Below are 26,562 nucleotides of genomic sequence, written 5' to 3'. Positions count from 1 at the left end.
GTGTCCCTTTACACAAAGTGCTGAGCTGTGGGATTTGTATGTCACACAAGAAGCAGCTGTTATTTTCTGGAAGGTAGGTTGTTGCCAAGTTATGGGGAAAGCTACCACCTCTTTTCCTTTCAGCTCTGCTAAAGGCTGCTATTCAGGTTGAAAAAGACAAATCCCACTCAGTGTCAACGCAACTGTAGTTGCTAAATGGGTCTCATAGGTGGAAGGTCGAAGTTGTTACTCTCTTAGCTTTTACCGCCAACCAGGAAAAGTTTAAATTGGTTGCTATACACAGCTTTCCTCGGTAACAGCACCGGCTTTTCTCTGACCTCTCCAGGATACTGTTATCGGCCTTAAAGTATTAGACAGCTAATGCACTGTGTTAGCCAGTTCTGATTTTAAATAGAAACCTTTATTTACAGTATTATTAACATCCAAACACAAAAAATCAGAAGAGCAGGAATACCATACAACCAACTCTTTTATAAATCAGTCCCCATGATTTTTCTGTTCTGCAACACAAAGATACAGGTATTTCAAGCAATACTTAATGTAAACTAAACTTAAATGCAATTCTCAATACTGTATGCCTTCTCCTGAGAATTTTTTAAAATATTGCTCTCAGAATTACACGATTTCATACTCGCTGTATCATTCTGTCATCTGGTAGTCTGCACATAAAATCTGAAATAAAATGTGTGCTAATTGGTACAACATTCAAATAGTTTTGTCTTATGACTGAAAAATGGTCCTGATTTTCTAACTTTAAAAGCAGTATTTTAGGCCAAGATTGGAAAAAAATACTACATGTGAATTTCATAAGACCATGGTTTCTGTGATCAAAAGAGTAACAAGAGACGTAGCAAAATGACGCTCACTATGCAGCAGTGATCAGAGGTGGCTGCGCTAGCTAATTGTTCTCTTACTGGGGAAAAACGTTACACAGGTTGTTTATAAAAAACATTCAGAAAAGTCTGCTGCTATAGAACCAAAACAGAATTGGTGGAGATATTAAATGTCAACAGATTTCAAGGTCGGTTTTATTTACTGCAGCAGCTAAGATTTTCAAATGAGATTTCAGATCAGTGCTGCCAAGGAAGATGTCATCAATGCATTTTAAAAATGCCCTCTCCCTCCCCTTAATCAAGTTTAAACTAAAAATCTTTGGATTCAGCAAAAAAGTAGGTACTGGAAAGCTCCAGCATGCTAAACACAGATGAGAAAATGATGATTCTTTTATAACATCAGTCAGGTACCAATTATACATAGATGTATAAATAGAACCACTCATTTAAAAAAACACTAAAAGGGCACGATGTATAAAGTAGTATATAGTCTAAGAGCTCACCTAATGAAAGCAATCAGGGTTTGTAGTTTCCATCAATATAATGAACAACTACAAAATATAAAGATTGTTCTACTCTGATTTGATATAAAAAGCAAGGGATTGTTGCCTTTCAACTTCAGTAGGCAGCACATACTCAACAAATAGATATGTTCTAAGAAATAAAAAAGGATAAAAAATCCTTAGGCTTTTAAAAGTTTTGCATTAAAAAACGCACATAAACCGGACTGAAGGTTTCCAATAAATACTATCGCCTAATCTATATACTCAGTACTAATTGAAGAGACAGGGTTGCATAAAGTAGATCGATTGAATCGACATTCCCTTTGGAACACAACCGGCTGTATGCTAAGGATGAACTTTTTGAGAATATTTCTACTTAAAGTTATTTCTACTAAAATGGAAGATCACTGAATATTCTGAACAATAACCCCACCCCTTGCTTACAGTACCAAGAAGAAGCAATCAAGAACACAGATTATTATTTTTTTTTTTACTCACTTGGGAGAAGTCAGTTTTCCATTACACAGTGAACAACAGAACAAAAGCACCACACATCTGAAACATTTCTGGGTCGTCCCTTATGGAAGTTTAGAGGTTTGACTCGTGTAACTGTCTGAAACTGGAAAAACTGCAAAGGGCTCTTCAGTTCAAGGAACCAAAATAGAGGGGGTGAAAAACACCTATCAATCAGCAAATAATATGAATAAATTTGTAACCAGACTTAAATACTGATATGAGAGAAACCTGCTTAGAAAATACATTCATTACTATTAGAAGAATCTGATGAGGTGCAGACGTTTGGTTAAAGTGTGGCTTAATATCCTTAAAGGTTTCTGGATGTCATGTAACAACAAATATTTTGCAACAGACAAAAACTTTTTGAAGAACATTTAGAGTTTGTTAAAATTGACCAAAAAAGAGACAATGCAGATTCATCAACTGAAAAGGCAACATATTATAGAAAGACACGACTGTCATGACAAGTCATAACATCTTACAATGCAGAGCCTTTGTGTCAAATCGCCTTATGTAAAAAGAAATGTAACAAAGTGCTCACAGGTGGAGAAAGCATTTAACAACTGGTCTTTCATAAACAGCTATGTGTTATAGATGTAAAAATAAATGAAGTGTTGAAGACCAAAGAAGAGAAAGATGTGGGCCAAAGTCACCCAGCTTCGAAGTCATTAAATTGAATTTAAAAAAAAAAAAAAAATCATCTATTTGGACCTCAACTACACTGAGTTTACAGAAATCAATTTTGTTAAATATTTAGCTTCACAAACTCTGCAAAAATGAGTTAGTGACCTACAAAAGTCATATATATAATACATTATCTTAAAGATCATATTTACAAAATTCACAAAAAGACTGCAAAAATTCTGATTCAGACTGCAGTGCCTTGCCTTGAGTTTTCTGAAGTTATTTTCAAAAAAGAGGAAAGATTATTGCTCTAATTTCCATACACAGAAAACATTACATTATGCAGTCTTTTCAAACAATTCTTAAGAGATTGTGTTTGAGAAGGAACACGAGTACACCCTACCTTCATATTAAGTCCTTATCAAAGATATTGCATTAATCCATTATATAGTCTTTTATAAAGTGCACTCAGCGGCACGTCAATATGTAAATATTAGTCACAATTGTGTTTAAATAATTTAAATTTATTATCCTCTCTTTTTACCCCTTGGCTTCAATAGACAGGATTTTGGACTAGTATGTGCCAATTCATTTTGCACTGTTACTCTGCTTGGGAAATCCTGACTCTTGGGGCTAAGAGATTAAAAGCAGCATTTATATTCAGGAATTAATATAAAATAGTCAAGGCTAGGAACTACATTCTCTGTCAGATATTCTTACTAGAGAAATCAGAAAATTCTTATCACCGTGACTTCTCCAGGCACTTTTGTCTGCCTGTAGTTAAGGGGCTTTGGGTAGCTACAGTAAATAGATAAGGTACACCCGGAGTCTACCCATCATATCTACCAAAATGCCATTGCCAAATTCACATTTCTAGAGGCAGAGCGCCAGAAATATTTATGACCTTTTTTGTACACCACAATATACAGTAATACAGAGACTGCTTCTACTAAAATGTTTTTTTGTTGGTTGTTGGGTTTTTTTTCCCTCTGAACGAAGTAACTTAGGTGAGTAACAGGAAAAAAAATCACTTATTTCCATAAGGCCTGTACTAGTTGCTGTGAAGAATGCGTAGCTTTCCTTTATAGTACTAGTGCATCATTAATACAGCGCATTCTTGTTTGAAGATACGGTTCTAGGTGTCAGCAGTATTTCTGTTAAAGAAAAGAAGAAATAATCAGAGAAAAAAAATACCTTTGCTGAAAAAACTGGTCAACACTGTATTTTGCAGAGAAAAGTACTGACAGTCAACTTCTAATCAGAAGAATAGTGATTTAGTGATCAATTTCGTTTAGAAGATCATTTTGTAGAAAAGAAAGAACTGCTGTCCTAGAATTTCCTAAACAGGTTATTTGGGTACCTTCATTGCATGACATGTGGGTTTGGAAAGTCTGACATTTCACCTTCATTTTCCTCTCTTTATGAAATGTACTTGTTATATCAAAGTCTTCCAATACCTTACTTATCCCCCAGAAGTCCTCAGGTTATTTTGGCTGCCTCCTTAGGTACCTCAGACAAAATTTCATGAGGTACTTCTTACTTGAATAAATTTAGCTTATCTTAATATTACATTGCTCATCCCTTGGTATTTTGTGGAAAGATTAGAGCAAAAGTATATGTAGTATTCCAGCCTTCTTTGCAATGCCTGTTATTAGCTCATCTTTTGCTTGAAATAAGGGACCTAGGTTTTCCATAGTTCCTGCTGTGCATACACAAGCTCTTGTAAGGTATTACAAGGCTAAGTATCATCATCAGCTTCTGCCAGAAGGAGGATACTGCACTACCAGCATTCTCGGTCTGACTCACAAGAGCTATTATATATAATCTTTTACATCTGCTGAAGGATGCTTTTCACAATCTCCGTGTTTTGCTCTCTGGGGTTTCGCTAGGCTCAGAAGTATTTAAGCATCCTTTGTGCAGTTTAAGCCTTGATCCTACCTATGGTACTTCAAAGTCAACAGCTAATCACAGCACACAGCTTGCATTCATCATGGATTCGATTTAAATATCAACAAAAATAAGGTATCTCTTGGGACATACAAATGGCAGGTCCACAGATGTAAATATAAACAGGATAACTGAGAACAGGATTGTGCCAGAGGAATGGCTTGACGCAAACTGTACTCAATAGGAAGAGAGTCAACAGATCTTTTCATCAATTTTTATGTAGGACTTTTACCTGGTCTGGACCCATTGGCATCCCTGACATAGGCATGGTATTAATATTCATCTGTCCAATATGGCCACTGCTGCCATTCATGTGCATCATACTGTACGCTGCTGGGTTACCCTGATGGCTGAACTGCTGCTGGGGGAAAGAACTGAAACACAAAAGGACAAATAAAATTACCTTCCAAGAAGTTTACATATTGATACATTGCCTTCCCTGTACCAGCTGTCAACACATGAAAGATAAAACTATTTTTACATTTACTTCTTTCTTCCTAATATCTGTTTAACGTAGAAACAGAAATTTCCCTCCTGAAAGGCATTTTGAATTTTTAGGTACACACAGAAGTATGTGTATGTGTTTCCCATTGTAACCTTTTTGGAGGCTTCTGTTAGGGCTGTATGGTCCACTGTAGTACTATTCTGAACTTTTGTATTTCCCCCCAAGTTATTTTTTGAGTATTCAAAGACTGAATATTGCTTCCAGTTACAAAGATTACAGAAGTCCAATATGAATAAATGGATCTAGGCATAAGATACATTTAATCGGTCTATTTCCTAAACCAGAGCAGGATCGAGGACAATGCAGACACTAGAGACATAATTATTTTCCCCTCTTCTAAATCCTTTTCCTACTAAAAGCTATTTAACATCATAGCTTCTACTTTTGACAAAACGAAAGTCAATTTTTGACCTATGGGTTATAACTGAGAGGTTCACCTGCTCCTGGCCATGCTTCCCGATGGCCAGCCCTTCATCTCAGGGGACTGGTACATTGCTGCTGTCTGAGGATGCTGCATCATAGGATTCTGGGAGGGTCCAATTCTTGATGACATCATTGGGTTGGGAGGGCTTGATACTCTGGTAAATGCAGGATCAGGTTGTTGGCTTATTCCTTAAAAGACAAAGGACAGACAATATACTTCAGTTATCAGCACCCGGTACTTTTATTTTACCTTCTTTCAGTGACAGGAAGGGAAAAAGTCATCCTTTTTTTGCAGAAGTATTTTCCATTTTTCAGAATGATTGGTATTTAGGTAGTTTGGGTTAATAATAAATAAATAAAAACTAGAAAGACAAAAAAAAAAGTTAGTACTAGTACCGTAATTAGGTGGATAGGGGAATTGCTGCGGAGCAACTTGAGCCATTGGAGGGCCTGTCAAAGCACTGTCCATGCTTCCCGAGGCAGTCACGTTTGGTGGTGGACTGAAGGCCTGAGGCTGCTGTTGCTGCTGCATCATCATTGCCATCCTCTGTTGTCTAAAATGATGACTTATTAGCTCCCTGTTACGTTGAGCCACCATTTGAGCATTAAGAAAACCTTGCTGCTATCCCCCAAAGAAGAGAAAAATCATATTAGAAAACACTTTTACAAATGAAATCATGTCAGAGTCAATCAAACCATCTACACTCTTTCTAACTCTAAGACCCAGCATATCTGTTACCAGAACAGAAAGTTAAGACCACCCATAGCCAGTACAAAAATCATCAAAATACCAGACAAAGATTTTCATTAAGTTGTCATCAATGCTAAACATGATAAAGTAGATTATCTACCACATCCTACATGGAAAAGACTACTGGCACACTGTATTGATAGCATGACCTAACGAACAAATCCCTCTGAAATCTCATGAATAACAGAGGTTAAAAAACCATACCTTTTTTTAATTGTACATGGGAAAAACACAAAACAAAAAGGAATGCTGTGGAACCATGAAGGAAGATCAAAATTCTAGATAAACATGTAAAAAAGATGAGTCTAAAAATTACTGTTTCAGACGGCTAGCGTAACAATTACTTACCTGTGATCCCACCTGTGGCTGCATCACTGGTCTCATCACTGAGGTATTACCACTGACTGCATTTTCCATTTTCATTTCAAGTGCTTGACGAGTCTGATTCATAAACTTGGAAGAAGACATTTTAGCACTATTAGCTTGAAAATACCAGTATCTGAACAAAGTAGTGGCAACTGCTCCAAAAAACATTACTTACAAACCTCGTGAATCCTAAAGTGCAGTGGTTGATTTTTGCCTTATTTGATCTATCTGGAGCACCAAACTATTTGGTTAAGCAGCCCAAACATACACAAAAAGAAAAACCCTCCAAACAGTGCAGAACTATCTGGCTTTTTTTTTTTTTTTTCCCCCTTCCCTCGTAATTAGCACTTTTAAACAATAAATACATAGCAGACTATCTATTTGTTCCAAATAATGTTTTGGGCAGAAGGGTATAACCACTAGTTTGCTTAAAATCATAAAATTCTGTGTCCTTCCCTCTCCCTCACAAAACCCAAAGCCATACAGATTGAATTAGTGTCACAGAACAACAGAGAGAACACAGTATTTCCTAAGGATTAAACTCTGCCATTCCATGTCACACAGCACTATCTCTGTTTTCTGAGTTTTATTTGTACACTGTATTTGATATGAGGACTGCACTTTCACACAGGGGATTCAATGATGAAATCACAGGACAATTTTTTTAAGCGGTGCTTTCAACCCAGGGTTAAGATCTATGTGACCGTATCTACTCTCTCACACTTCATCCTAAGTAAATGCCTAAAATGACATCAAATTAATAAATGGGAAAGCAAACCTGTATTTCAATAAGCCCAAACGGTTAGTTAGAAAACACAGTGAAAAAGAAGTAACATTTGATTTACAGGAGAAATGTAGCTGCCCGTTTAATGCTGTCAGTGAGATTCAGAAAAAATACTAAATCTTAACATGCATAAAGAGATCGTCCAGAGCTACGTTGTACAAGAGTACTGTTTTAAGTAGCAATAATGTTGTGTGCTGCAGGAACCAATCCAATCTGTAGCTAAGGAGGCTGAGGAAGGAGAAACACTTGTCCCAATAAAGGTTCTTTCTCTCCTACAGCCATTAGGCACTGAGTGTGAAAAGCACTGTCAAAATGAAAGATCTGTCCTTTCAATCATCTGCTGTAATGTCAATTTTCATATTCTTGAAGCAACACAGTTCAGTGAGCACCTCATTCCATTGTGAAACAAGAAGAAAGTGTAAACGCTGGAGCAAAAGATTACCTGCTGCCCCTGAAGTCTCTGCTGGAGCTGCATGCGGAGCTGCTTTGGTGTATTGGTTCGAGGTCTCATCACGTTTGCTCTAGGATGCATACTTTGAAGTGGAAAATTGCTCTGTTGGCTCATCTGATTCATCACTGAATTAAAGGCTGGTTGTTGTCCCTGAATGTTACTAAAACTTCCTGGCATTGCTGCCCCTTGGCCTTGATAAGGCTGACCGTATAACGGAGGCTTCTGGTCAATCATAACTGAAGATTCCTGACCTTGAAATGAATCTTGTTTGGGTTCCAAAGCTTGTCCCTTCAACAGATACAAAAGTGTTTTCACTAGCAGTATATTACTTTAAGAAGGAATTGAAAAAGAAACAAAGCTGACAACACAGCATGCAACTACCAGTAGCTTCTTGGATAGAATATAGCATAGACAGATTACTATTAGTTTCGTCTCCAGACAAATGAAATAGCAAAAGTTTTATTCATAATTATAATTTTTTAAAATCAGGTCTGATGCACACTGCTTACACAGGCGGACCAGTATCACTATTCAAGCCTTTCCAAACTTTTAAACTGAAATTTGTACAAATGACAGTGTGATTGTGTGGTTTTTAGCAAGTTCCACATTATTCATAGAATTTCTTTTTCCTATTTGCTAGCCATGCAAATTCAAATTGGAACTGGAGGAGACGGAACTGGAGGAGACGCATTAACACGTCACTGCCAGTCAAATATTTCACAACACAAGCACTTGACAATAGTTTACTAAAGAAACCCAACACAATTCTTCGCTTGTAGAATTATAATGATTTACACTCAAAAAACCCCTCCTATATACCAAGACATATTACAATAAACTTAGATAAGAAGATGCCATTTTATGTTTTTGTAATGCACAAGAAATTTAATCAAGACTGAGCTTCTCCAATGAAAACCACTGCTCAATGTAGATGCTTCCAAAGGGAGACTTAGGAAAATGAAGACAAGGAAGTGAGGAGACAGAGTGAGTGAGGAAGCCCTCTTCAGTTTTTTTTTCAAGCAACAAAATAATACCGTTTTTTCGAAAATAAATGGCCAAACTCTTTGTTTACTTACTTGGTTTACAAGATCAGGAATTCCTAATGCTCTGTCAATTTCTTCCAGACCTGTGACATCCGTATTACTCAGTAACGTGTGCAGCTGATCCAAAAGTGCTCTTTCGTCATTCTGGCCTTCCATATTTGGTGCCGGACATAAGAGGTCATCCAAAGAGTTTCTAACTAATTGTCTATAAATATAAAAACATTACAACCATTATGGACTGTTGTCCTGGTTTGAGCAACACAGGATTAATTTCTCTTTCAGTATTTCTACTTTTCAGTAAGGTCTCTTTTAATGCTTGGGAAAACTGCACTTTTAGATGACTCTAGTGTCTGAATTTGTGAAAGTATTTACTTCACGGCCAGCTCTGGTACACAGGTTTCAAGGTCTCAGTGTTTTTGAGCTCGGCAGGTGCAGGAATGAGGGGCAGCGACCCGGGCACTTGACCCACACTGGCCAACAGGATTACTTCATACCATGAACGTCACACTCAATATAAATTAGAACGTTCGCTGAGGAGTTCTCTCTCCCTTGATGGCTGTGATCCTGAGAACTTCTTGCCCCAGTGCCGGAGCCCTGAGCCCTTCCCTTTCCCCTGAAGCTGCAACGCTCACAGCGTCCCACATTTGCTGTCCCCTGCTGGGAGTGCACATCTTCTACTGATAGACTGGGCTAAGTATAATCCTTGTATATTTTATACTGGTATCAGCATCAATATTGGTTCTTTAGTATTAACGTTAATTATTTAGTCTTATTCTATTAAATCTGTTTATATTTCAACCCTTGGGTTTCCTTGTCTTTTCCCCAATTCCCCTTGCTGTGTTGGGAGGGGTCATTGGGTGAGTGAATAAATGTCTAAACAAGAATAAATTGTTGCGGGTTCCTCAAACCATAACAACTATAAAGGCCTATATAATTTTTATATAATATTTGGACTTGGAGATGATTAAATACTATAGTCACCCAGAAGACTGAAGTAAGACAAGAATTTAAGTCCCAAATTTAGGTCCTCAAATGTCCAGTCAACTGCCATGTATCCTTGAACACACATAAATTCTATTTTCTCCCAGTTTCTGCATGTACCACAGAGACATTATTTCAGATTTTACCACCTCTTTTCTCTGTGCCTCCCAACTCAAGGACTGATTGATTTTGTTAGCAATGCCTTTTGTGGAGCTGGGTTAAAAAACATACAGTGTCAAATCATCAGCAGAAATGGAAAGAGATTCTGGCTCCAAGCTGTTATCCCCACTTTATATGCCGTGTTAGTTTTTTTCCAGGTCTTAAATTGTTCTGACAAACAGTGAACAACTTTATTTAAATTTATCTTAAAACCTTCCCCAGTTCTACCTGTTTTGCGAACCCCGCGATGCTTGCTCCATGGACAGCATGTTGTCAGGCCACGATCCTGGTTGGTTAGCTGGTCCTGGCTGTCCATACGGATTCCCCCCCATGCCAATGTTCATTTCATTTGGCCCTGCAAAGTAAAACATTCGTGTCTTTTTTAAAAACAAAAGGTGTCATCTTGTTCTCCCCGAGTTCACATAAAGCGTTGTGGATGATCACAGAAATTGTTAAGCAGCTTCACGAGCTTTCCATTAGCATGTTTTAAAGTGTACACATACATAAACTCACAGTCAAGGTAATTTCAGAAATGTAACAGACCACTGATTTAAATATGACAGTGATCTAAAGCTGCTACCCTGTTAGAGCAGAATTGCTATTTCAAATCATTAAGCCCCTAAACAAATCATTAAGTCCCTAAACTAGGAACTTGACAGATACAGCAACTTTACATTAAAAAAAAAAAAAAAAAAAAAAAAAAAGACTTTTCTGACCAAAGGGTTTTCTGGGTACTAGCAAATACACATTGTCATAGTGACATCAACAACATTTGCCATTTTAAACTCCAAAATAGGTGAAAAATAAAAGAAACAGAAGGTACATACTGACATTTTACTCTTTGGGAGTATGGCCTTCCTTCTGCCTATTCAGACATACAGCACTACATAGGAGAGTTTGTGTCATCCCATTATTTCCCAATATTTGTAGGAATCACCTAGCAATAATGATTTCTAGGAAGCTAAGCTGAGGAATTCTGACTTGGTCAAGACTGCACAAATTTCTTCCTGATTTAGCCTTACGTTCACAGGTCAACATTCAAACAGTAAGTCTGTCTAAGGGAACTGGTAACAGCCCTGGTAGCCTTCCATGATAAAAAAGGAAAAAGGGAATGCCACTGTCTATTTTGGCCCATTTGGGGCATGCCAGCATTGGCACATTAGACAGGACAATTTCAGCTCTAGGCTAAATCTTTGTTAGAGATACAGGACAGGAAAAAAAAAAAAAAACAACCCACAGGCGTTACGACTCTCTTCATATTTTAGACATGCAGTTTATTTTCTCCCATGCAAACATAAATAGAGAACCTGTATTTGCAATGTGGTTTTATATTAAATTTGGATACTCCATGTGAGAAGAATTTTGAAATACTTAAGAAAAGGCTTTAAAAAACCCTGATTACCAAGAAGTTAACAGCAAAAACACTTCTATATCAAGTACAATTAATTAATTTAATCACAATGCTGCTATCTTCAAATATAATCATAGATGGCATTTAGTTCCTAGAATTTAGCAGAGAAGTACTGCACTAAAGAAATACACAGAAATTATCCCCCCAAATAACGGAGACTCTGCATGAATTATCTGTGTATGAAACACGCAGATATCACCAGAAGAAAACAAAAAGAACACAAAAAAGTCATCAAATGTCCCAGTCAGTGAAAATAACAGTCTTTACCTCCAAAAGCCTTTGGATGAAAAGCTGGCATTCTACCAAAACCCAAAAGATTTTGGTGATGAATGCTGACGAGGAAACTGGTGGTATTGTGCTAAGTAGGACAATAAAAAGTGAAGAACTTACTCATGTGAATCATTTGCGGTTGTAGCATTGGTCTTGTACCAGGTATGCTGTTAGAACGAACAGGCAGCCCAGACATAGAGCCACCCACCGCAGGTCTGGGAAGGGACGCGCTAAACTCGGGTCCTGGCCTCAGCATGGAAGCAGAACTCGTCGGTTCCAACCTGTTCACCTTTGAGTTTGGCAAACCCCAGTCTCCTGACTGATGCTGATTCATCACTACGTTCCTGTTGGGAGCACTCGCTATAATGAAGAGCAGAAAATACAGTAACTTTTAATCTAGAATACATTACATATTTAGGTTTTAGAATTATTTTTATGCAGGTTTTTTGTTTTGTTTTACCAACAAGGACACCTGCCAATGACAGAGCAATTCACTGAACTCCTACAAAAGCACCTAAAGCTTACCAAGTCAAGTTCTAAATCATCAAACAACTACATTAATCTAAATATATTTTTAAATATTAATCACTGACTGCCACTGTGGCCTGTTCTTGCTTCTATATATCAAAAACATGTTAAATTCAAAACTCAAAATAGTAAAAAATAATTTAACTATTAATCAAAAGTAAAGTACTGCTAATAATACACAGATGGTAAACAGTTATGTTCTTATAATTTTAGCTAGGGAGAATAATTAAAAATTGTTTATATGCTGATGGTAAAATTAATACTCTTTTACATTAAGGTTTCTTCTAACCAAAACTCACATTATAATCTTGCAACATTTTTTACATAAAACTTTTTCCTTTACAATGAGATCTATTTGAACACAATCAACAAACCCAGATTTGCTCCAAAATTTTCCTGGTTTTCAATCATTCTCGGACTTCCACCCATCAAGTTTTGCTTTTGTAATGTGGAGAATGCATTGACGTTCCTCACTGGAGCACTTGAGCCCACAGGGCTGTCTAAAGACATGGCTCTGGTGAAAGGTGGGCGGGTAGTCGGCACAGACTGGGGACTCCTCATACCTGCTAAACAATTAAAAGATGCATACAACTGTATGTTTTAAATAGAAAGTACCATTAATGACTTAAATAAAGAAGCCGTATCTATTTATGGGCACGTATATTTGACCTAAAACAGGCCCAGAATAGTTATTTTGCTTATGTTCTCACTACACGAATCACATTTTGAGTACACAGTTAGGACTTTTTACAGAAAAAGCCAAATGCAGTTGCCTTTGGCCCTAGACTTAAAAAGGTTCATTTTAATTTATGTTCTGCAACGAACCATGTTTTTCACATTTTGAAACACACGAGTATCGCAGTCTCTTTGATATCTGTGCGTGACTGCCCAGCCTTGGGATAACTCTGACATGGAGACAGAAACAAGTCAAATGGTTCTGAACAGGCTGAATCCAGATGCAGTGTGTTCCTGAGCACGGTGTGCTACATGGACTAATTACCCCAGAAATCACTGGGTTGCCTCCAACCCCATATTATTTCCCTAGTCATCTGTAAGCAACAAAAATTCTCAATTTTAATTTACAACTCACAAAACATTTTTTCTGATGTCTTGTCTCTGAGAAAGCTGTTAGACAAACCCAGAAGAAACCACAAAAGAAGGAACCGAAGATAATGTTAATGTTATTCATTGCGTATATCATAGAGGAGTGTTGTCAAGACAGCTAACAGTTTACATAATAGCCTATGAAAGCATAATTAGCCATTTTGCATTACATTGGTCCTTGAACATACAGGAGATCAAGAAAGTAATCTCTAAGGATCTGAGGATGCATTATGCTTACATCAGGTAAGAACACCACCCTAATTTTAAAACCGAAATGATATTAGATGAAATTCCTTACCCAATAGGGCATTTCCTTGAAATAATGCTTGCTTTGTTCCAAGGTTATTTCCGTTTGCAGACATAGCATTATTGTAAAACTCTGAACTAGTCAGATCACCTAGAATTGCATCCAAATTATCCAAGTCTCCACTCATCTGAAAAAGACACAGTAAAATACCAAGGTTATTTACTATCGTATGCCTATCCTTCAGCTTTTATTTAGCTCCTTGCTAATCTTAAAAGATATAACTGAGACACAAATGTTTTGGTCACTGACAGTACCTTGGGCTATCTCTCAATTTTCAACAAACTTCAGATACCATTTAGCTACATATTTTTTTTATTTTATTTTCCTTGACTAATTTTGAGAATTAGGAGAAACTGGAGGTACACATAAATAAAACAAAAAGCACCTTTGAATATAAACCTTCCAGTTGTCACAAATTACAAATATAAAAACATTAATGAGAGCAAACAATGTCAAGAATGTGTGCCATTCGGTGATAAACAAAAAATATGCATTTGTCATACACAAAAAGCCTAATTTGATCACTGGTAAACAGAACAACATATGAAAATTACCCACAGATTTTTCTGGTCAACTGAAGCCCTAACCTTCTTTAAAAATTTGTGTTTAAATCAGATGCAGTTTTAACAGAAAGAATGGCATATATATAGGATTCATACCTTCACAAAACAAGCTTCTCTGAATATGTTAATTGGATCTCAGGAGCAAGTACTGAAACTGCGCATTGGATACTGTTATGCAGTTGTTAGTGACTTTTCCGTAAGTGGTACTCAAAAAAATGTTATAAGCCAGCCATTAGCTAATATAAAAAATGTGCAGTAATGTTTACTAAAAAAAATTTTAATATTTGGTTTTAATTTAATCAATAATTAAATTAATATTTACTTTTAATATTTACATAATTATTACTGACTTGGGAAATCCAAGTTCTAAGATATCAACGTGTTTTCAGTAAACTCTGCCATACTGACCAGTGTTATTTACTTTGAATCAGTTCCAAATGTGACTTCGGAACTAAATACAACAGAAATATTATTATCTACACTTTATAATTTTAAAAACAGTTGTCCCTAACAAGTGTACTGCTGCTTTCAGGAGAGCTCTTCCATGGTGATATAGTTTCCTGTATCATGACATTTCTTGGAATTTCAACTCTAGAAACATTGAAACAAATAAATACACATGTATTTATTTGAACGGTAAATATATATGTATTGGAACAACATTTTCCCTCATTTAAGGAAAAGAAAAAAAGAGCGCTAAAACCAATGAATGAACTAAACCCAATCTATAACTATTTTAAGTATTACACATTTTTGTGTATTGTTTATATTTTGAAAATGAAATTGTTTTACCTTTTGCTATTGTATTGCCAACTAAAGACAGAGGCAATTACAGCTCCATTTCCTAATAAGCCATACACATAAACATGTGCTATGTTAAAGATCTGATTTTAAGGAATAATTTGTAAGTATACACTACCTTAAATCGTACCATAACTTAAAGATAGATAACATTAGTCCAGGACTTCGGCACAGCACATTTAGTTATATACATATCCTGCAGTCTCTTCGTGCTTTTTCAGTTACAATAAAACCTGTGTAGAGTTTCATACCATTTGCACAGAACTTTCTAAGAAATATTTACACACGCATATTAAAAAAAACGTTCTATATTTAGCCATTCACTGTAATAAGAAAATATTGGTTTGTCCACTACCATCATTTCATGTTATACTGTACCTCCTCTGCTGGTTCCATTTTTATTTTCATCTCTTTTTCTTGACTAGAAGTAGGAATTGTAGAACTACTGCATTGTCCCATTTTATTATCCACACTTTCAACTTTAGGCTTCAACTCTTTGGAAAGCGGGTCTTTAACATCATCCTTATCTAACAGATATCTTAGTAAAGCATTGTTTTCCTTCTTCTTTGGGCTCAGTTGTTCCTGTTTGACAGTGCCTTCTCCACAGGGGGCTGTATTACTAGCATCATGATACGTGTCTTTACCGGTAGCTTCAGCTGTGATCTTGGCTACCTCTGCAGGAGAATTACCATTCTGCAACAATTTATGTAAAATCCTGTGTTTCTCTTGCAGGAGTGACCCATGCATGTTTGAAGACGAAGATACCCCTCCAGATGTTGACGAGGAAACTCCTGAAGGACTGGTAACGTTGGTAGAAGATTCTTTACAATTTGAGTCCAGAGGCGAGTTTGACGCTGTAGAATGTCCTCTTTCATCTGAGGAGCACGTGAGAAGCTGAAGCAGTTTTTTATGCCCTTTGCTTTCAGATGGTCCTCTCTGACTTTCAGATGCTTCCACATTTCCCTCTTTACTATCTTTTTCACTGAGGAGATCCCTGCTGTTTGACTGGCAGATGGAACTTTCCACTTGGTTTTGTTCACAATACAAACCAGAAGGGCTTTTGGAGTCCTGGGTACTCGTTTTACTTTGCTGAGCTATGCTCATGTTTGGGGAATTATCCAGCTTAGGACCCGGTGAAGAAAGTGTTGATAAAAGGGAAGTTCCAACACCCTCGCTAATGGCTTGAAGAGCACTAAGAGAACTGCTAGAGAAAGTGCTGTTGCTGGTGTTGCTGGCAGATCCCATTGGAGAGTGCATACCTGTCATCACATGACAGAGATCAAACTTATTAGAATACAGTACTGTCTGTATCTATTTTTCCTTTGGATTACGTATGACTGCACATTGCGTTAATTATTTTAAAAAAGTTTTTACCATGAAATTAGATATACTACATTTAAGTAACACATATAAGGTCATAGAGAAATGCTAAAATGGATGAAAGATGGAATTCAGATAAAAGTGAGAAAAAGATAGCTTTAAAAAAAAGAGCTTATAGCAAAAATAAAATACCTGTAACTGGAGAAAACTGGTGTGAACTCATTTTTGGACTCCCTCGATTCCTAGGAGATATCATTAGATTCTGTTGGTTGGAAGTTAAACCAGGACTACCATGTGGTGGGCTACTTATATTTAACCCATAACTGTTGTTCTGATAAGCAGAGGACTGCATTCCAGGTCCAGAGTTCACTGGCCCCATATTGCCAGGGCCTCCATAGCGCGTGCTGCTGAGCTGACCCACTGCATTGGGGTCTCCTGTACCATAGTTCCTGTTCTGCATTGGCATGCCTTGACCAGGTGACATGTTCATAAGACCACCAACAGAATTTGTGTTTCCAGCCACAGGTGTTCTGATGTTCTGCCCAACTGAATTAGGGCTTGGCCGATATCCATTTTGTTCTCTGTAAGTTCAAGAACATCCACAGAAACCCCAAGAAAGCAAGTTAAAACCTTTTTTGGAATCAAGTGCTACAAAGACAGAATAACATTATTAAATAATTTGCCAAATATTTTTTCAAAAAGAGCAGTGAGAATTCAAGCTTCCACAAAAGCAGAACTAAGCCATGCCTCTCATTTATTCATTAAACAAGTGCTTGGTCCTTCAGGTGATTGGAGTTACGAGTACATACCGTATCACCCCTTCAAAAGGCTTTCATCAACAGCCATTAGTCAGATTTATCAGTTTAAACATCTTCCTTCTTTTACTCCCTTCCTGAGTCAATGCATGACACCATTCTACTGTGCACACTAACAATGCCCTGGAACAATCTCAGCTACATTTTTCAGCATCTGGAGGCACTATAATGCCAGAAGCAGACACATTCCCTCCAGAGTGGCATTTCAATTATTCTTGCAATCAACAAGAACAGGTCACAGGAAGTGCTATTTAAGGTACATTTAACATTGAGTCATCAATGATGCATCTGAGGGGGTTTTGTTGTCTTTTTAATTGGTCTGCAATTAAAAAGAATAAGATAAAGCATGTAACTGAGCATTTCTATTTTCGGTGTTTCATCATTATAAATGTTAACCCAAAAGAATAATGAATACATAATACAGGCTCCATGCAGGTACTGAGGAAAAACCTCTCTTCTGACTGGGACTGTCTTTCTGCCACACATTTAAGTTGGGAGTGTCAGTGTTAGGTTAACACACTTATTTGTATGCTATGCAACTCTGCTTCCCAAGTTATTCCCCCTTTGAGTTTTAATCAGATAAAATATCTTTGTATACTTTTTTTTCCCAGGTATCTTCAAGGTCAGATATATTTTTAAAAGCTATGACATTTAAATGACAAACAGATACCACTGATTTCACCTTTGAAGAAAGTGGGTAGAGACAAATCCATGGCGGTCATTAGTTACAGGATTTCGAAATAATTTACTCTTTGTTTGTGCTGTCACTATAGTACCATCCGCTAAAGAAAACCGGTACAATGGTGTTTCAGCATGACCTTGTGTATAAGCTGCAAAGGAGATACACAAATATAGTTCATATTTAAAAAACCAAGAATTATTAATATGCACTCTACAGATTTTTAATACAATATCCATTATTTGCTGAAAATTAAAAAAAAAAAAAAAAAAAGACGCACCCAAGATAGAAATTCAGAAAAAGGAAGTATTCTACATTTTCTCCTAAATTAAGTAGAGGGAAGATAAAGGCAAACAAGATTATTTTGATGCTGCAGTATTTTGGGCTCACCATGCACAGATGGCAAAGTTCTACATTTGTTAACAGACTTCCAAGTCTCAGTTAATAGGTTTCCATGGCTTCTCCTTGGGGAGAAGGACTAATCAACACTAAAATATTAAGTGCACTAAAAAATATAGGTACTTAATATGGAACAGAAATGAAACTTGGAAGCCTTCAGATGAAGTATTTTTAAGTTAGAAGTTTTATTTCAAAAAAAATTGTGGAAACCTGTGGTTTTAATCTGAGCTCCAAATTTCTTGTTATTTTAGGATTCATTTAATCGGTTAAGTCAAAGAAATTCCAATGGAATGGAAACTCCAGTTTCTGCCAGTATGAGTTTCTCTTTATTTAGTAACTCCTCTGCATGCATCCATCAAAAAGACTAGAGTTTAGAAAAGTTAGAAAATGTCATCTTACTGAAGACAATGGCTGTACTCCACTTTATGTATCATGGTTATCAAATTAGCATTACAAAATACATAACACTGGAACACTGCAAAATATTTCAAACCCTTGTGTCTTGAATAAGAAAAAGGCATCAACACAACCGTTACCACTTTTAGTAAGCTATCCTTTAACAAAAGAAAGGATGAATTAAAATAAAAAGAAAGTCAAACTAATGTTAAACAAAGGTAACAAGCTAATGATACTTAAGGATTACAGAAATATAGCTGTCATTGACACTGCTATATCCATCTGTGGAAAAACAGATTACTTCAGGCTCCCAGATCATGTATCTGATATTTTCCATGGAAATTGTCAAAAGAGACACATTAGAAAAAACAAATAACTTCCATAGGATTCCTGTTTCTCAAGAGGTCATCCTCCTTCAGCTTGTAATATGAGTCACAGCTATTAACACTAATGAAAAATATGAAAAAAATGAACACAGGCAGAATTTAGCATTTTTGTGTTTCAGAAAAAAATGCAGCCACTAGGAGAAGCAGTACAACCAAGACTGCAAACAGATTTTTACCTTCATGATAGTGGCGTTTGTTTGACCATGACTGTCCATCATTATGGCATAAGAACCTCTGAATACACCGCCGAATTATATCTTCAAAGCCAGGTCTCATGGAAGACCGTAATGAGTTTGTATCAATGTTGACAAGTTTGCCTGTAACAGGAAAGAAAATACACAAGTTAAACTCTTTATGACTATGCCAATCCTTTTGTATAAATATAGTACGTTTTAGAAGGTTTCAATATCACCATTTTACTTGTTCATCAGCCAAACACGAAATTTTTAGTATGCAGAAGTTGTATTTATGAATTATTGGCTATGTGAGAATATGATGCTGCTTGTTAAAACATCAATATTCAAAGGGATTTAGATAACTGAATAAGAGGAAGTTAAGCACCCACAGGTTAATGCCAGAGCTTTAGCAAACAGTAACTTCAGCCTCTGGTTACAGGTACCCAAAGGATGTATACACAGTAAACTTTTCAAAGATACATCCACAAATGAACATCATAAACACTAGCTGGCATCTGAAAAAGCCCCATCTAGATTATACAAGTATTTAAAGAGCATAAAACATTAAACATTAAATTAGCTCACGTACTGTAAACATTAGCTCACGTACTGTAGAAAAATACAAGTGTTCTAGCTTCAGTTATGATATAAAATATTTCTTATGTGTAAAGGAAAGCACAATGACAACCACTTGAAATGTTGCCAAATTAAAACACAAGTAATGCTTTATACCTAGCTGCCAAACAATAGCATACTAGCATAGAGACAGAAAATGCGGCCCACAGTTGTTATTGTACCCCACTGTCAACAGAGGTATATTGCAAAAACCAGCTGGGAATTCTCAGTATGAATTCTGCTAGTCACTACAGATACACAATTTATTTACATATTTGATTTATTTAAAACAAGAGCACACGGACAAAAAAGATACCTTCATACCTTCATCGTGGATATGTTTCTCACCTGAAAGATCATGTCTTGTAATAAAGCTTTCTGGATTTGTTGGAAATACCCTTTCTGCAGTTGTGATACGACGTGCCACACAAATCATACAGGACTGCAAATCTGTATTTAAAAAATAATGTTTCTTCTTTAATTTCTCTCCTGCTTTATTCTATTAAAGCATCTAATAAAAAAGCTGAAGCGTCGTTCATTGTTAAAAAGGAAGTATAAACAATGAGAATTTAAGTTTTTGCATTCTGTTCCTACTTACTTAAAAAAGGATTGCAGAAGCTACAGATTTCGTAACACATACCAAATACCAAAAAGCTTTACTCGGAGATTTCTTCTGTGCACAGTAATTCCACAAAATTTCCTACCTTCCCCCTCTTCCATCATAGCTCTTGGCTGAGATAAAGCAAAGCACTGCATTGTTTCATATCTTTGACGTGTATCCTGGTGGCTGCCTACATCGTCCAAAAGATCATGAGAGGTTTTCACCATCATCCGGCAATTGAATGTGTGACTCTTCTGCCTAGGTGTCTCATTGGTCCAAGCAACTCCATTAACTTAAAAGAACACAGTAAGAATTTATAAAGATTTTGAGATGAAATCAATTTATAACAGGTTTTTCTTAGTTTAGATACCTTGTTCCAAGATTATAGAGATTAAAGAATATATTAAGATGCTTTCTCAATATACCATCAGTTTAATACCTTGGGTACAGTAGTATTGAGAAGCAAATAATAAAACCTCTTTCCCTTACATGACACTTTCAGTTATTTGAAGGAGAGCTGAAAAGTCATTCACATATTTAAAGAAATAAGCTCCCTCAGCTAGTCTAGTGGCTTTAGGCAACCTGTTCCTTTAGTATCCTTGCTTTAAGTTACAGGTAAACAAATCGCAAAGGCTAACGCACAGTGTGAATTTCCAGCATGTTTATTTCTGGTAGTGTGCTTTAGTAAGAACACAGTAATATTTTTCAAGATTAATATACTTGTATGGTCAAATATTCTTTGCATAAGTAATTTGTTTTGAAAGGTTATCTATTACAAGCTGTTGTTGTTTTTTTTCCCTCTGATCATTTGCAGATAGCCTAGTAACAGTGTAGTAAGTCAGCTTTTATTACCTGAAGATTTAGGTAAGTTTTTAAGGAAGTCCTTCCGGTCCTCTTCATGCAATATACCATAGACACTTGTATTAACCAAATCTTCTTGTTTATATTGCAGATACTGTGTGACATTTTCTGACACAAACACTATGTTCCCATCTCGATTTACAACAAACAGGAAACCGTCCAATGCCTAAACATTAACATGACAAAATATCGTATAAGACATGCTGCCTAATTCTGAACATAATTTAGTTAAAAACTACGTGGGTGATACATGTCAAGTTACAATACACGCATTACATGCATCAAGGGCAGAGCTGAAGTTTTTTTTTCTCTGAGGAAGATTGTGTCTGGTAAGGAATGATTTCAATATTAAAAATTAATCTGCTCATTTGTTATTCCATTGAGCTCTTTCACAGTGATAACCAGCCTTCTGGTTTTATTCTTGCTTTATCTGAACACAAGATAATGAATTTGTAACATTATTTCAATAGCTGGCAAATTGAAATAAAAAGAGATTCAGTAGAAACAAGTAATAAGATGTGAACATGGAGCCATTTCCACCAGCAAGTGACAAGATAAGAGAAGAGGGTCTATTCATGTCTTAAAATACTGTATTTTCTTAACTGAAAGACAAAAAAAAAAAAAAAAAAAAAAAAAAAATCAATATCTACGTAAACCAGTTAAGTTTCAAAAGTGCTTTTTAACGGACTTGTAAATATGGGATTGGTTTTTTAGGTATAAAGAAAAGGTATCTGCTATGCACCTTTTTTTACAATTATTCTTAGCTTATTTTACTTGGTGGCAACATTTCTTTAAAATGCTTCAGAATTTAGAAACACAAACCTCAATACACATCACAAACCTGTAGTCTGTGCAAAACCTCATCCATTTATTTTAATGCCTCTCCTCTAAAAAAAGCAAAATATCCCTCATGTTACTAAGCACTGCTTTAGTAGTAACTGCTGGAGAAAGTAAAGCACAAGAACATGAGAAAAAGCCAAATGCTATTCTTCTTTATCCTTCTACAGAGAATTTTCGCAAAATTAAGAAAACATGATATTTTTTATTTCTGTCCCTTTCAAACATTGTTCTGTATAGTTCTTGCATGCTCTTTATTACTGTAGGATTGCAGGCCTTATTGTAATATTTTCACCTGCCTTAAGTACTGGTTTCCATAGGGATTTACACTTGCCTGTAGTAAAAGAGGCCCCAATGAATCCTTATCAATAACCCCTTGACCCGTAGAAGATACATCAGCTTTCTGAACATCATCATCATTAGAAACTGCTTTTCCTGAAACCCAAAAGATACATTTCAGTAAAGCAACACTTCACACGAAGACCACATTTTAATATTACAAGCCAGATTCTTGGAAATGTGTAAATAGACACAAAAAAGCACGAATAAGAGAGGAAGCCTCAAATATTGTTAGTGGCTTAAGACCAGAAAAAATATCACAGCTACATAACGCCAAACTCGTTGCTTACATAAATTGATGTGACAGTTAAAGTTGGACCAACTTGCTTTGTGATCAATATTGCTGCTGCTGCTTTTGGGATCATCTGTCTGATGAATCCCTGCTGCATCTTTCAATGGCCATTAAACACACTTGTTATACATATCTCTTCCTTCTGGTTTTACTTTGATCATCTCATCAACATTGATCACCGTTTTCAGATGCCATCACCATTGTTCTACAAAAAGGCTTTCACTCACGCTAATATAGGTGTGCGTATGTTTGTATGTATACACATATGTATGCATATAATAAAAATAATGTTTTAAGAATCAAAATATCCTAAATAAATTGATTGCAGGGGAAGAAGGAATAGGAATCCACACCAGGCAGCAGAATTACAGAAAACAAATCGTAAATTTTGTTCTGTAGAACTTGCTGGCTGGCTAAGCAGACCACAAGAGTACAATATCCTATGGGAAGATTATCACATAATCACCTCTATAAAGAAACAGAATTATTACATTAGAATACACTAGATTACACTAGAAAAACCTTAAAAACAGACGTTAAGATGAATTTTTTCTTACACCTTTTTTTAACATGTTTTCAAAAGATGTAGCAATTTACCAAGACAGGTAAAATACACACCGTAGCTCGTTTGATTTTTTTAATACTTTACTGCCCAAGGAAATAGGAACACTTGGCAGGCTACGGTCATTTGGGGGTGGGTGGGGGGAAGGAGGGAGGGGTTTAAAAAAAAAATTTATATATATACCCCTCACCATATATTTCAAAAAACAGCTTTTGCATATACTTGTCTGTTAAAAAAAAAATCTGTTACTATACCACTTGGGTTTACACTCGCTGACAAAAAATACCAAAACTTGATGAATTGTTATTTTCTCCTTTGTTGACTTAACTATATCCTGAGTACAGTCAACTGCACTATTTAATTATTTGATCTCAAGCTAAATGCATTTTAAATATATTGGAAGCATGTCTTAAACAGCACAAGAAAAGAAAGCAAAGTCCATAGAAACATTAATAGGAAAAATAGCAATAAAAATTAATATATATGAATGGAAATGTGCCCCACAAGAAACTAGGTATTTTTTAAGAAATTAATTTCAAAGCATTAAAGTCCCTTTAAGTGTGAAGTCCCTTGAAGTGAAAGACAACAGCATGTATTCTTCATACCATTTGGTACACTGTACCAGCTGATGGTACGATATTATCTGGTTTTAGTTTCTCTGTGGACTGTCTCAAGCTTTCCCAGTGTTTTCAGGAAACTGATAAGAAAGGCCATACAAAATTTTAAAGTCCCGATTCCCAATAAAGAAAGCGATGGTAAATAGTTGCTTACTTTTAAACAGAAAATTAGTTAAGGCGTATTAAAGGTTTGGTTCAAGTCAGTCAAAGTCTGAAGAGTTCCTCAGTGACATGCTATTGTGAAAAACACTACTCAAATTCCCAAGTAACTACTGCTTTGGAAAAGGAATCACAAGAAAATGAAATTATTTATTTTGGCTTAGCAGAGAACTGTACCTTGCTCTTTTATCTGTCGAATCTGTCTCACAGTTTCTTTTAAAATAGCACATTTGTCTGGTTTGACATTGAAATTGTCAATGTCACTCAGATTAGCAGATATCAGTTCAGCCAGTTCTTCAATGTATTTGCTTTCCTGCTCACGACGACGCTTCTCACCACTGCAGGTCAGACTAGGAACCAAAAACATCATTTCATATATGTACATACCATCATATACAAAAGCTGGGCTCACTCCGTGAATTTTAATGTACTTCATGTAACATCTACCTATTAAACGTAGGTAGTAGTTATTCTTCCAGCAAACATAAATCTGAAGGGGCGTTGGTGTGTTTTGTTACATTGTTGTTTGGTTTGGGGTAGTTTGTTTGGTTTTTTTAAGAATGTTAAGTACAAATTTATCTTAAGAGGATATGAGAAAGTTACTCATCCAAAAAAATCCTCCTGTGATTACTCTATCGTTAAATTTAATGAAAGTAGCAATTGCCTATTATAAAACTGTAACACTCGTACAGAAAGTATATTTTAACCTTAAAAGTTACTTAGACTTGTTTATAATTTATTAGATGAAATATAACTTTATAATTTATTAGATGAAATATAACTTTAACATTCTATGAAATCTCTTTGCTTTGCTTGTAACAAGATGACAACAGAAGGTAGGTTGCTGGAACAAAGATTCTCTCTGAAATTCCTTTTCCTACATAGATTAATGTGCTGAGTAAAGACACTGTCTACAGCCTAAATCAACAGAGAGAACAGTGTCATACACAGAGTATGCCAAGAGTAGGAAAAGAAGGACTCGGGAGAAAGGGAAAGGGCAAGAATGGGCACACTGAGCGAATCAAAAGAATGAATATTCTTTGACAAGAAACCAAGTGAAAGTTAGAAAAGTATGCATGGACCAATATTGGAGAGAACAAATACATGACAAAGCAGGGGCGTGAAAGATAAAGAAAGCTAATGAAGGGTGACAAACTGAAAAACAGAATTCCTGAATGGACAGACGCTGGAGAAAAGGAAAGAGAAATTGGAATGGAGGATACTCACAAAGAGATATGGGATACAGTGGGACAATCTGAGGATCTCATACACAACCTGTTGCATGATGGAGGTAATTAGCATGGGATAGTGGGGACGTATATAAGAGGAATAAATATGAGCACACACGATGCCTGGTATTTTGCTGAAACTGAAGACACACTTAATAAAGGCTAATACTCTGCGGGAACAAAAACATGAAAGGATAACACAGAACTCTTAACATGTGGTGGAAAGCAATGAAGTTGGAGGGGACAGAAAATCAATTCCCTCAGATAACAATTTCTGACAGAGTTGAGTGAGGGGCAGGAAGACAGCATGGAATGTCAAAATTCAAGATGAGCTTGCAAAGAACAAGTTTGGAGAAACAGAAGCCAAAAAAAATGCTCAACCTATTGCAGTATCTGTGCTGACCATAACCACCTGAAATGACGCCTGCCAAATCAATTACCAGATATAAGATGCTGCCTTTGAAATTTCTGTGAAACAGGTTGTTTTTCTTCTTTTGCCTTGCAATCACAGCTTCAAACAGTGATTCCTTACATATTCACTCTATTAAGATTTGTGCAAGAGTCTAACTATGGAACACAATTCGTCAGCTTTCGCATATCTACACATAACAGTAAAGTTCTGTGTCTTCACAACAGAAGCTGGCCTAGAGAATTTCTCAACTCAACAAAATGATTAGTTAGAACTTACTCTAAATTGCAATGAAAACTTGAAAAATATTTTTAAAAACTCCTAACACAAAACCAGAGAGAAGTCTATATAAACCTACCTTGCACCTGGTGTATCACAGGGCAATGGCTTGCGCTTCCTTGACTCATTGGTCAAGCTATCCAAGGAGTTTTCTCCTAATCCACTCATCTTGACCATGCATTGGCAACTAAAAGCAATAAAGAAAGAACTGTGAATGAACATCTCAAAATAATAATTTAAAATGCAGAGAACTTATCCAGATAAGTTATTTATTTTTTATAAGATTTATAAGTCATTATTTTTACTGGAAATCTATATACCATTATTAAAAAATAATATTTGGTTGCCATTTTTTTAAAATCCGTTTTGTATCTTGCCAAAGCAAAGGTTTACAAAGTTTTATTTCAATGTAAACAAAAATAAATCTAAAGAATGCATTTAACTTGATTCAGAGATGCTTAAAATTTTGCACTATAGTACTGGGACCACTGTATAGCTTCAATTTGTCCGAAAATAAAAAGATTGTCAGTGTTTTAATGTATGTTTAGATAACTTGAAAAGAAAGTGGTAACTTAATATGTTCTACCAAAACACAGTTAAATATTAAGAACAAAGTTAGCTATCATTTAAGAAAAAGGCAAGTGATACTCTAAGGCAATGAAGGATGGGTGAAAATTGAAAATACAGAAATGTTGAATAAAATTTCATTTTCTGTATCCCC

General features: G+C 36.0%; 1 protein-coding gene across 1 annotated transcript; it reads right to left on the bottom strand.

Annotated features, from left to right (window-relative positions):
• Positions 1-2,734: 2,734 nt before the first annotated feature.
• NCOA3 (nuclear receptor coactivator 3) lies at positions 2,735-26,018 on the bottom strand (the record flags this gene model as incomplete). The annotated part of the gene is made up of 22 exons (XM_082491238.1): positions 2,735-3,630; positions 4,656-4,797; positions 5,366-5,540; positions 5,748-5,973; positions 6,451-6,555; positions 7,695-7,991; positions 8,780-8,951; positions 10,115-10,241; positions 11,688-11,927; positions 12,470-12,658; positions 13,498-13,633; positions 15,249-16,129; positions 16,383-16,771; positions 17,688-17,835; positions 19,042-19,182; positions 19,431-19,470; positions 19,973-20,106; positions 20,361-20,549; positions 21,110-21,284; positions 22,290-22,390; positions 24,102-24,274; positions 25,921-26,018. The coding sequence occupies 22 exons, from the start codon at positions 26,016-26,018 to the stop codon at positions 3,619-3,621; spliced, it is 4,290 nt and encodes a 1,429-aa protein (XP_082347364.1). The 3' UTR covers positions 2,735-3,618.
• Between the last annotated feature and the right edge of the window lie 544 nt (positions 26,019-26,562).

This window comes from Vanellus vanellus, assembly GCF_965231255.1.
Source record: "Vanellus vanellus genome assembly, chromosome: 15".
NCBI classification, from domain to species: domain Eukaryota; kingdom Metazoa; phylum Chordata; class Aves; order Charadriiformes; family Charadriidae; genus Vanellus; species Vanellus vanellus.
Note: the sequence above shows the minus strand (reverse complement) of the source record. Positions and strands in the feature narration are given on the sequence as shown.